This window comes from Eschrichtius robustus, chromosome 9 (assembly GCF_028021215.1).
Source record: "Eschrichtius robustus isolate mEscRob2 chromosome 9, mEscRob2.pri, whole genome shotgun sequence".
Lineage (NCBI taxonomy): Eukaryota > Metazoa > Chordata > Mammalia > Artiodactyla > Eschrichtiidae > Eschrichtius > Eschrichtius robustus.
The window spans coordinates 5,135,376-5,148,837 of NC_090832.1; the positions used below are offsets into that span (position 1 = coordinate 5,135,376).

Below are 13,462 nucleotides of genomic sequence, written 5' to 3' on the forward strand. Positions count from 1 at the left end.
GACTAATTTTTATATAGAAACCATACTCATCTGATTTTTCAGAAGGAGAAATATTAAAACCTGTTTTACATTATACCCTTTGAGAAGCTAGTTTGGAGTCTGAAGAGTCAAAATTACCATTCTGAATCTGAAGAGGCAAGCACAGATGTCTACAGGAACCAGGGAGGGGACGAAAAAACTAAACCAAGTTAGAAGAATGGAAATCAACAGTCCAGGTGTGATACTGGGGCAGTAAGGCGTAGTGGGGCAGTTAGTAACTGGGAGCTCTTGGTTTAAAAGGGACAGTGGAATTCATCAGTTTCAGCTGACGGCTACCTCAGGCACATGCAGGCTGCAGTTTTCTAGATAATTTGCTCTTTGAAGAAGTGTAGACTTTATGAATAGATTTTAAAAAGTCTACTAAGACTTTAAATGCTGGCAGGTAATTAAAGCAACAGCAACACTGTAGAGGCCAAACCAAACGCCCTCTGTGGGCAGCTAGCTTGTACCCATGCTCTGGACCCTGCTTCTGTCGGCTTTTAGAAGCACGTGGGGAGAATAGTGCCAAGGAAAACAAAGGTTCTAGTGCGTGATCAGAAAGGAGGAAAAGAAACCTGGAGAATAGATTTATGAATAAGTAAGGACTGGGAAATTTCAGGTGCAAGGGAGTCCTAAAACTTAGATGTCAAGATAAAATCTTTGAGAAAAGGTTTCAAACCACTGGTATTTTTACCAATTCTTCTTTGTTCAAAAAATTGATGACACTAACCCTTTTCACGTAGCCTACAGGATCAAAATTTGGTCAGCACTCCTTTCTTTTTTCTTACGTCTAAAAACTATATACGAATTGTACCTGAGTTTCTTAATTAGAAACAAGTATTTGGGATGCACATCCAACTGAGAAACATTGTAGTAAGTCTCTTTACTGATTTCCTTTTCTAATCACTGGAAATCAGGGAAAATGTTATGATCAGCTTCTAGTGAAGTGAATTAGAGCTCCAGGATGTCACATTCTTCTGCTTTCTTTTAAATAGTGTTAAAAGCACCGATAGAAATTGAAAGTGAGATGTGCATTCTTTATTCTGATATTTATACGTGTGGTGTTTGTTTTTTTTGGGGGGGGGGAGGCATAAGCAGCATTTTCAGCTGCAGCTGGCTTGAGAGGATGAAGCACATGCACTTTTTCCAGTTGGTTTATTGCACGTCATGTACAGTCTTAACGTGGTTCTCCATTCACATAGGATTTGGGAAGACCTATTTCAACTTTTCTATGTACAATTTCCACAAATAAAATTCTAAGTGTTTTATACACACCACTACAATATAAACCACAAAAGATGTATTTGGTAATCAAAATTTCTCGATAATAGCATTTTTAAAAAAAGGTATAAATTGTTTACCATGGGAGCTGTGCTTTTTCCCACAATGTGGTGTCTTTTGCCACGAAGGGACGGCAAAACTGTAAGCAATGAGAAATCCACGTTGTGTTGCTATCTGCTGCACCTACCAACTACTTCTCCTGAGAATCCATTCTTCCTCCTTCTCTCCCACCCCCTGCAATTAGTGCAGCAGAGACACAGAAAGGAGAGTACTACGCTTAGGTGAACCAGTTTGATTCAGCATTGAGTACCAGGTAGGCATATAATTCTGTTACATCTCTTCATAGCAAAGGCAGTTCAACTTAGATAATATTATGTTAAAAGAAACCACAGATAAAATTACATGTGTGTACCAAATGAATATTTCTAAAGGTAAAATTGTCTATAATAGGAATTATCTTTCCATTTTAAATAAAGGTAGTAAGAAACTTGTGACGATGTTTAAAAATTACCTTATGTACTTAGAAAGTTTGAGTCCAAAAAGTTTTCTGGGTAACTTTTGCTATTAAATAATGGATTCTAATTTAGCAATACATTTCTTTCTACTAAAAATCACTTGCTGGAAATACTACAGTTGCTAATTGTTATCAAGGAATGACAGACAGCTTATTCCAAACATGCAAACAGACCCCTCCTCCCAAACTGGAGAAGCCTTAGACTGTCATTTATAAACGTGTTAGACTTAGCTGGTAAGGAAAAGATTGATTTGGTAATGAGCAATTTAAACCTGTTGTCTGCTTTTGGTGTACTAGAAAATTTAGATCATTATTTATCCAGTAGTTTAGAAACGTAACCACCTCCTCTCTTGTGTAAACATATGCACACCTTGGCATTACGGACAGGGTGCTTCAACTACCCTTCTAGGTGGACCCTGCCCTACAGAGGGGTAAGGGTAATGTGAATATCGACTTTCATGCTACATTTTTCCTGACATTTTGCCTAAGAAAAAAATGCTTGACTACTAAGTACATTAATTTCACCAACTTCTCGACTGAAAGCTTAACTTTCAATTGCTTTGTCAAGTACTAGTAGCATAAAACAATAAACTGCCTCTGGCATTTTATCATTCTAACAATTTGGTGATTCCATGTTTTATACTATTACAGCCTGTATAAAAGTGGGTTTTGTAATGTTATTTTTGTCTATTAAAAATGGACTTTTACAACATAAAAGGTGGCGATATGATTATACATAAAAGTAGTACTCTTAACTGAAAATGAGATGAGACTGCATTCACAGGCTTCAGAAAATGTGGAATTGTATAGAAATTCTTCATCAATTTCAGTGACATGGTGCCATGATGACTTGTATATTAGCAGCTTGAATGACATCTTCAGATTTTTACAGAATATATATTAGCTGTATGGCAATGTGAACTTTTACAGAGAGTAGCATAGTAAAGCTCTACCTAATAATAATGCATTGCCCCCCCCCACCCCGGAGAAACAATATGTTTGTTTGATCCAAAGAACCATCTCAATTATGATTAAATCAGATGCTCTCGCTATTCTACATATTTCATGTATGTATATATACTATGGTAGTACTTTGATTGGTTAATAGCATATTGGTGTTATGTCTTCTGTAACATGTGACTGATTTTAGCCCCAAATTTTAGAACTTTATAATAAATAAAATGTAATTTACAAAAATAAGCATTATTTACAAATGCAAAAATTCATCCTGAGAATTTTTATTATCCAGGAGAACTATTTCACAGAAAAGGAAATACCAGTATCTGTGAAATAAAAATGCACCTCAAGAGTTAAACTAAAGAATTGGTAAGTAGAGGTCACTTTACCTAGGCTGCAGCCAAGAAAAGCATGAAGATATTTAATAGCTCTTCTTAAATTGACCTGCATGCAAACCATGATATATATAACTTTTCAAATGCTATTAATTCTTCTTCTCCCTTAAACTTCTTCTATTAATGTATTCTGACTGTATTTTGTAACAGGGTGAGACATAAAGCTAAGTGACGCTGTTTGATCTCTTGCTGAGGGTTCCACGAGGAGAGGTGGGTTTGTGGTTGTTGTGAACGGCTTACTCTGGACTGTCCTGAGACACAGAGCCACTCTGCCTTTGGCTTTACCTGGGTTTAGCCCCTCTAACAGGAGCAGCTGGCTAAAACAGTTCAAAACTTCTCTATAAAGGAAAAATGTCCAATTAAAACACAAATCTGAATAAAGGTAAGACATCATCAGATTCTTTGCTTTATGTGACCATAAAATTATCTACTTATAGAAATTTCAAAAAATGGTTCAACAAAGAATCAAACTGGTTTCTCGGGTGTATCAATCATTATGACGAATCTCTTTACTCTTTATGCTGTGAGCAGACAGTGATTATTTTGGAGAAGGAAAAATAAGAAATGGTGGAATTAGTAATGCAGAGGCTGAAAGGCAAGTGGCGAGACTAGAAGAACGCCTCAAACCAACACTACTTTGTTCCCGTCTCTACTGGCACCTACCTACCCCACCTCCCACCCCGAAGTAAAAAGCCCAGGATAACCAAAGCCATTTTAACAGTAGTGTGCGGAACTGTCAGTCAGCTGACAAACAACATAAAAACAAGTCACGCTATGTTATCTGTGGTCACGTTCTTCAGGGTTAGTCCAGGAATTCAAGACTTTACATTCCTTTGTCTTTATTTGTTTATTTTAATTAAACACGTAAAGGTTAATAAACAGACATAGTCCAGAGTTAGTAGGTTGGTATTATAACATTTATTAAAATAATGCTATGGGTTAATAGAAACAGCAAAGAACCAAAGAATTAAAATGCAAGCTATGTAAAATCCCAACTAAAACCCGAAAGTGTCTAATGTATTCATTCATTAGCTAACTAAAAGCCCAAGAAAGACAAGACACCCAATATAATAAAGTACTGCAAAACAATTGGCAATTTTCAGTTATCAAAATTGTGGATTTTGCATTTTGTATCCTTTTCTCAATCAAGAAAAAAATTCTTTTTGAATGTTATATAACATACATATAAAACAAGATAGAAAAATACATTATAAACTTGTAACAATGGCTGTAAATACATTATCTTACATGTTTCTCATAGGCAATAGGTTGGTTATGATACATAGATAGCGTGAAACTACTGAGATAATAAAGAATAGACAAAAATACATGTCAGCTGTACGGTAACATACAAGCGACACTCCCATCTACCCGCACTAAAAAATTACATAATACTGTCAGAAAAAAAAAGTCTTAAAAACTACATATTTTAATAAGAAATAAATTCAATAAAGAATGATAATACTGAGAACCAAGGCATTCAGAGATTTCAAAAGTCATGCTTTTTTTCAGTTGATCCAAAATTTTGTCAACTAAGTTTTCAAACGTTTGTTCAGAGCCAACATTACTCATAAATGTCACACATTTATCTCATACATTTACTTTCTTCCCCATAAAAGACCTTTGATAAACATCTAAAATGTCCAGGTATAACATAGTTGAGATGAAACTAGATCAAATACTGGTATCGTTTTTAAACTATCACCTCAAGTGTTTTGAGTGTCGCAAATTTATTTCAACCAACCAAACAAAATAAAAATCAAAATGGCACAGCATATATTGTAAATAAATCAAAACAACTGTTATGTGTAACAGAAAGACAAAGCAGTGGCGTGTTAAACTAAAGCTAGCTGAATACAGAACAATGAATGTCTATTGCATAGTAAATAAACTGAAAACGGCTTCCAAGTGAGACAAGATGATGGAGGAGGTCACCATCAAGGTGCTTACTGAGCTTACTGCTGACCTTTGACTGTGAAGCTGTGAAGGTATGTAAGAGGGAAGGAGCTGACGACCTGGGGAGCCACCGCCACTTGATATTTGCCACGTCTGGTACTGAGCAGTTAATGATTACTTAAGAGTTTAGATGTAGGCTTTGTGCACAAATTGCTTCAACTACAAAACTGAACTTCATAAGAAATTGGAAGTTTAAACTCACATGTAGTTGAGTATTATATGCACAACGATGCTAGTTTTTCACATTCTTTTAAAGTTAAAAAGGGGCGTTGTTGGCTTAGGTTACTAAAACCAGCAGAGATGGACTACCCAAGTGATCTGGTATGGTAGAAACAAGTCTGATTAAATGTGGTTCATTTAAAAACCTTGTTTTCCAGAATGAAAAGCACAAAGATTCGTTTTTGTGAAAAAGGTTGCTAATATACTATTATTATCTCCAATTAATAATACAAAATCCAATACCCCTCCCCCCCCCCAGCAAAATAGAGCTCTAATTTTGTAAAGTGGTGTTCAGATCACACATAATTTTTATTTCAGAATCCTTTGGACTAACATTAAATATCGCAATAACCAAAAGCACTCAATTATGATTTTAAAAGAATGTTTTAAAACTTACTTGCTAGGCATTAGAAAAGTTACCAAATTTTTTCACAGTATCAGATTTGGCAAATTTATATCAAGGTAAAGTGGCAAAAATCATATAATTCAAACCATCAACTCATTTGTCTCCCCTCACATCTTCTTTCACATACTGGGCGACTGAGTAACATGCATTAACTTGTATTCTGAGGGAGGAGCTGATCTTACAAGACAGTTGACTAAATGACCATGAAGGAAAATAAGGCACTTTCTTTTCTTTAGACTTATTCCAATACTTAAAAAATAAAAAAAAGACAAAAAGGCTCTTTTGGTCTTTTGTTTCTTGACAACCACCAGAAAAAATCATTTCATGAAATAAAGGGTTTCTTTGTTCTATTTTTTTTTTTATAACACTTGAAAGTATAAAATGCTACATTTCCAAAAATATATATATTTTTTCTGCACCAGCACCCTTGTATAGTAAAAGTATCTACTTTTTGTTCATTTGTTTCAATGCACTACACTTTATCTACAATTTCATTACATGTATACAGCAAATAGGCAAGCATGGCTTTTACATCCTTAATGATTTTTTTCTATACAGGGAGGTTTAAAAAAAATATTTGAACAGTTTGCCCAGTAATGTGACACATAATGCATGTACCTTGTTCTCGTATATTTTTTAAAGGAGGTGTAAAATAAAGGTTCAGTAATTTTAACTCAGATATTTATCTTTTTAAAAATAGTGTTGCAGTTTTGTTCTTTGCATTACTTTTCAAAATTCCTTAAGTTTTTCTCTCATGGCACACTTCTAATACTTCAAATTTTGGCAGGCAATATAAAAAAGGCTGCAACTTCTGCCCTCTGAGGGCACTGTAGTGACTAAACAGCATATCAAATTTTGAATACTTTTTGAAATCACTTCACCAATGACATCCCTGACCAAAGGTTCATGCATGATGCATCACCACACAGTACATTCAGAGAGCTTTGACTCGCTATGAGAAGAAAAGATTCCTAGAAGTCTCTCACAGTAACTGCCTCTGTCACTGAGTAGTTAAGGGCCATGTCTCCCCTTCTGAAGTGAGGCCTTCTTACCGTTCGCTTAGGGCGGGACATTAAAAGATGATCAGTGCTGTGGGATGAATTGGGCCTTATTGCTTTACTACTATTCAGTGCAGGTTCTAGAACCACTTTCACCCAAACAGAAAAAAGAAAAAAAAACAAAAAAAAAACAAAAAAACCAAAAGCTGAGTTGGAGGACAATTTCTTTGTCTTTTGTTTGGTTAGATGGTAAGACGAACGGACAAGTGCCTCAGCTCGCTGCACTGACGACAGGCAAGCAAAGGCGATTACCAGTTAACTGATCAGCAGGCAGGCATGGTCAGGTCATCATTGGGTGAAGAGTTCAGAGGTCAGAAGGTCATAGGTTAGTTGCCGGTGGCGGCTGGGTGGTTAGAAACAAAAAAACAAAAAACAAAAAAAAAAAAAAAAGAAAAGAAAAGATAGAGAAGAGATTAGTTTCAGCTAGTGACGGCTTAATGACAACATGAAAAACTAATCACAACTAATAAAAAAAAGCATGTTTAATTCTGACAAACTGATTGACACCATCTACAGAATACAATAAAAATCATGACAATTTCATATCATGATTTGAACAAATGAAGGAGAGCCCACTCCCACAAAAAAAAAACAAAATCAAAGAACAAAAAACAAAAACTGTTAACAGGAAAAAATAGAAATAAAATACAACTAACAACTAATAGTTAGTAGCAGTCAATGAAGAAAACTGGAAAACAACAACAATGGATAGGTTTGGTATACGGAATTCCGAAACAGTCAGTGCAGTTATCAGTATCTGACTGCTATTAAGCATTAGTATTCTCTCGGATGCAAGCATTAAAGCAACTATTAATGATGGATGTGATTATTAATAACTGATGATCAACAGAAATGAATCTAAAGAAATTTAAATTTCTATGAATAATTTGGTTCAACATAAACTCTGGGCCAAACAAGGTTTCTTTTGTTCAATAAATGTTTATTGCTTTTTCAATTATTCTATTTACAAACAACATGGAATTTCTTGGCCTCATGACACAATGCAGTACTAAACTGTAGTCTAGCAGTGTAGGCAACATGGGAACCAGAAAAAGGCCAGGCCTTCTGCACTAGCCAACACTTTCCAGTTGAAAATACTATTTTACACATATAGAACACTTATAAAATGCACTTGCATGTAAACACTGTAAAATCCTGCCATTTAAAATTCTATACTCAAAAAGCTCTAAGTACATCAAAAAATAGAAGAAATTTCTAATTGATACCAATAAGGCATTTTAAAACTACAAACAGCTTTCTTTATTCAATTTCAAAGCTAATACTCTGCAAATAACAATAAAATCTGACATTTCATATACATTCCTGCTTTATATTTTATATTTTAAAAGAAGCCACCTGTAAATACTATTTTCTTTTGCAAAGTAACAAACAACAAAAAAAATTAAAAAAATTACAGTAAAACATAAAAGTAGTTCTCAAGTGGAAAAGTTATCATTCCCAATGTCCTTGAGTTGCTCCTTCCTTAATCAACCTCTGTCACATTCTGCTTCACCAAACTTGGTCCACTTAACAGTAGTATGATTTTTAAGACTCATTCAATAGCTTAATTATTTCTACTATATTCTGAGGTTTGAGAGAATTTTCTGTACTGTTGCCATTGTGACTAAGGCAGAGGAGATGTAAATGAAAAGATACTCAGTGCAAAGGCAGACTCTGTGCCACTTCATAAATCAAAACCCAGCAGGTGTAATTTCGCAAGAGTTTAAATGATCTATATAATGGACTGGTTTACCTTCATATAACAAAAATGCTTTCTATAGTCTATCGTTTAGGATACCTTATAAATACAAAAATACTGTATCTTCAGTGTGACCAAATCTTCCCTGAATTTCTTAAAAATAAGTGGAATTTTATTTAAAAACTGCTATTCCAAAATCAGAAGAAAATAAATATTTAACATGATGTAGTCATACCACTTCATAGGTACTCCAGAAATATAGAATCTTAAAGCATCTTTGAAATCACTTAAAATTTTGATTAAAATTGTATTAAGTTTCTTATAACAAATTATGTAAATGATGGTTTTTGTAAAATTATTTAGAAAAATTCTGATTACGTTTTTTTGAGTGTGGAATACATAAACAAAGCAAACTACCACTTACATATATACCAGTAAACCTAGACTATATCCTCTGCCAAGGCCTGGCCTCCTACAGTACACACAGGTGTATCAACCGTGCAAAGCACTTACGGTTCATCACAACTAGAAAGTCAGCTGGTCTTTTATAGGCTTCAAATTCAGTTTTCAAATATGTGTAGAGGTGGGTTTACTTTTAGTAAAGAACTAGGTATTTGTCAACCATGTAGTACTCTAAATGCTCATACAGAATTACATGGTTATATGTCTAAGGGCTGAGTTTCCTTGCATTAAATGAATACTCACACTAATCTTCCCTTCAAAAGATTAAAAAATAATAATTAAAAAAAAAAACCTCAAAAATAGAGAAAACAGTAGTATCATAAAATAATTTAAGGATTTCAGACCTCTCCCTCAGACCCAACGAGTGCATACAGTGATAGTAACAGCAGTATATGAGTATTTGTTATTTAAAAAAAAAAAAGTAGCATTTCGGTTTGCTGACATTGCATTTTTAATAAAAACAGTGACAGGACTAATCCAAACACATATAACTACAAAAGAGCCTCACATGGAATGTGCTGTCATTTCCAAATACAGTAAAATCTTCCTAATATTTTCAACTATCTCAAGGCACTGGAGTATTGAGTAGACCAATAATTATTGTGTTAAAACAAAATTATGAGAAATCTCCTAAAAGGGGCATGCAGGGAAAGGTTAACAGAAGAAAAACTACTTTTAAATACTCGTTAGAATTGTTTTAGACATTAACAATGTGGGGGAAAAAAGCTCTGATTATTCACGGAATTATTTGGTTTCCTTAAATAGAAAGTTACTTAAAACATTTTTTTAAAATTTCCTCCACTAGGAGACTTTTTCTGATACACAAAGGGTGGTTTACATGCTTGTGCATGACACACTGACACTTAACATTATCTTCATAAATAATCATTGAGCTTGGGGGTCTATTTATTGAATAATCTCTACAAGTAATATATGTATTAGTTAAAAGTCTTCAAACTAACTATGTATGATGCTATCATCAGTGTCTTTGGGAAGGTATTTTAGTCTCATGTGGACAACAGCTGTATCCAATATTTATCATCAGTATTCAAGATAACCATGTAGAACAGGTAGGTCTTTCTTAAGTTCATAGAAAATGTAGGATTGGGGTAATAAATACATCACTTTCCGCCACTAATATTAGATACTTTGATCAAATTAATTAGTAGGTAATAGATGTGCCATAATAGAAGCTTGTAAAAAATCCTTTTTTATCTTGCTTTGGATTCCTACCTTGTAATGACAAACTTAGAAAACAATGTCAATAAACCGAAACTGTCACTCCTCAATAAACATAAATAATTTTATAAAAGGGTCCAAGGGCATATATAGGACACAAATTACAAATGGTGAAAAGGAGAAAAATGAAGACTTATTTCCCAGTCACAGGTTAGTCGAAAAGGATTTTCAAACAGCTGGATTCATGTCACCACAGAGCTTCAAGAGACAGTTCACCTTCAGATAATATATTTTAGCAGCAAATGACAAAAATCAAAGGATCCATTTTGGTAAGAGAATGTAAGAATAAAAGGGAACTGATTTTCTGATATATAAAAAAAAATCCAACCTCATCAAAGTTATCTTCACAGTCCTTACTTTGTTGATTTCAGCTAAGTACTTGACATGTATACCCCTGTGTATACAGTGGTTCAAGTATCTTATTAAAAAGGAAAATGGAAACTAAATCTTCAGTTTTCTCCAAAAGGACACAGGAGGCATATATTCCTTTACTTCTCTCGCTAAAGCACCATCCGCTTAGTTCATTTTGCAAAACCAACCCAAAATTTCAGAACAATTAAAAGGTAAATTTTAGCAAAAATTATTCCTGAAAAATAACTAAGGCAACATGAAAATTTAATAGCTCCCCAAGGGGACTAATTTACGTTTTAGTAGAAATAAATCATTGTACATACTAATATAGAATTTAATAAGTTAAAATATGAAGGGAGGAAAAAAAAAAACACCCAAAAAAACCCAACCCTTAAACCTGTCAATTATTACAAATTAATTTAGAAAAAGAAAAGAAACGATGTGCAGGCAAGCAGTGATATCTCTTCCATCAGGTGTGGTGCTACAAATCTTATGGACACCCAACGCATTTCTCATAAACAAGAACTGCAGAACTAAACTAACCTCGGTCTGCGGTCACAATCCTTTGGTAAGGATGGACACGCATATCGTGCCTTCGAACTTTAGTAGCCACCGCACCTAGTTAAATTGCAATTACCAAGACAAAGTTAGAGAACATTCACAAGGGAAAAGAAAACAAACATTAACAGCAGGTTTATCAAAATGGATTTCAAATGTTCGTTTACTGCAAAAGTTTTCTTTTAGGAAACATGTTAAGGCACAGTAGTCTTAAAATTAACCATAATATGTTGCGTCTATATGCATCTATTAATATTGCATTCATTTCAATAATCTTGGCCTTAACCTATTTTATCCATTCATTTACAATCCCAAGTTACAGATTTCATGAACTCTATTAGATCCAAACATGGTTAAGCTTTACTAGTCACATATTCACTGAAGTGCCTTTCTTGCAGCAGGACTACTTAAATAATGCCATGTTTAATACTGACAATTATTTGCTAACCTTAAGACCACTTCCAGAGTCTATCACTTAAGAAGGTTTAAAAGCAATTCTTAAAGCCTACAGATTGTGGTTCTAAACTTTGAGTCAATAAGTATGAACTGCAATGAATTAGGTGATTAGTAAAGCAAACAGTATAGTACACTTAGCAGTCAGTATACTACTATACACTCCTTTATAAATTACCGTTACTTTGTAAGATTACAGCCTAAACCAATTAATAACATACTTTTCCTTTCTATCAGTGTGCAAAAGTGCAAGTCAGTCACTGACTGCTAGGCTAAGCGTCCCTCCCACCCCCTGGAGGCTGCTGAGACTAAGCATTTGTTAAATTCAGATCTGATGAGGGTTCAGTTAAGACCGTTCTTGAATTCTTAGCCTTTCGTTGGGAAAGCCATACCTAAAGATAAAAGGAAGGGAATTAAAAATTAGTCATCAATGAAGATTTGATGCTAATACCAATCTCCTCACTACCACCAACACACATGTCTGCATCCGTTTTGAAGGGCACTGCTCATTTTAAAATAATATGATGAGACTTGATATATAGCATGCATGTTATCTGTGTGCAAATTTATTATAACATAGCAATTTGAAATATTTTCTCAGTTCTCCAAGTGGTCAATATCATGTTTTACTGCTTAGGTGGCAAAGCGAGAAATAAAATTGATAATGGAATCTTGTCATTTAGTACTCATTATTATTCATCTTATGAATGTCAATTAGGTATCTGTATATTTTGCTTTCAATTTTGTCAGTCTAATAATTAAAGTATTATAAATAAAAATTTTCCAACACAACAAAAGCACATTGCTTTAAAATGAGAAAAATTTTACTGCAGTGCCTCTTGCTGTTTCTAAGCAGTAAACTGGTCCATCACCCCTTTTTTCATTTTAGAAAAACTAATCTTATGTAAGTATAATTCCACGAGGCAAAATCAGCGAGATCTTGCATTGAGAGTGCTGGAACAGCAGCTGGTGGCTAAGAGTGCCAGCCCTGCAGGAAGCAACAGTCAAACTCCTCGAACAGACGCTGTGCGTGCAGCAGAGAGGAGCTCTGGGGGAAAGGAGCAGGCATGGGGCCACAGGACAGAGCGTTAACAGAAAGGAAAACATAAAGGGGTTATAGGTTACATGTTATTTTAAAAATGCTTCGAGAAATATGCAACAGAAACAGGCCTCTCATAAACAGTTCTATTGTATAATTCTGACCTATAATACTTTTTACAATGATTTAGAGATAAATGGAAAACATGTACAATAAAATGTATCTGCTCATGAAACAAAAGGCACCTGAGTGCATGCACACACACAGATAACATACAGAGCATCGTGGCTTTTTTAAATTGAACAATGAATTCTCAAGTTTAAATCTTAGTGTCCAGGTTCATTAAATAAAGACTTTCATATTTTTAGAAATCAATATTAATGCTGGGAAAAAAGAACTTAAAAGATCAAAGTCCTAAAAGTCAACAGCATGCACGCAGCACCAAGGTCATATACAATTCAAAAAAAAAAGAATTCAAATTCTGTCTGGTAAAACAAAGGGGCAGCCCGGAAACAGTTTGTTCCACATTGACTGGTCGTGTTAGAACAGCTGCTGTACTCTAGTCCTTCATCCAGCAAGTCAATGGGCTGAAATATCAGGCATGACTGGCATTTCAATCCACTCTATAAAAAAAAGGCATCAGTAATGTCTTTTTCAAGCACACCACTTCTTGTTCATGTAAAACCGAGCGTTTATAGCATGATCTTAATTTCTGTCTCAAATGTGATTCTAATTCAGTGACTTGGTATCTACTTCATTCCATACTGTACTACTGAAATTAAGAGTATCTCTTATGTTTAATATTAACTAGGACTTCAAAAGAGAAAAGCTGAAGAAAACTGAAGAATGCAACTATT

At 34.4% G+C, this 13,462-nt stretch overlaps 1 protein-coding gene across 8 annotated transcripts in view; it reads right to left on the reverse strand.

The window, feature by feature from the left end:
• Positions 1 to 1,156: 1,156 nt before the first annotated feature.
• The window catches only part of QKI (QKI, KH domain containing RNA binding), a 140,071-nt gene continuing 127,765 nt past the window's right edge, over positions 1,157 to 13,462 (reverse strand). For 4 of the 8 annotated variants that reach the window (XM_068551262.1, XM_068551260.1, XM_068551259.1 and 1 more), the window contains exons 7-8: positions 11,099 to 11,173; positions 1,157 to 7,147 (exon numbers count right to left, since the gene is read on the reverse strand). In XM_068551262.1, coding sequence (XP_068407363.1) covers positions 7,131 to 7,147; positions 11,099 to 11,173 — 92 coding nt within the window. In that variant the 3' untranslated portion in view covers positions 1,157 to 7,130. Of the gene's footprint in view, positions 7,148 to 7,723; positions 11,959 to 13,004; positions 13,229 to 13,462 lie in introns of those variants that run through there. The other 4 variants (XR_011074967.1, XM_068551266.1, XM_068551261.1 and 1 more) reach the window with 4 other exon arrangements.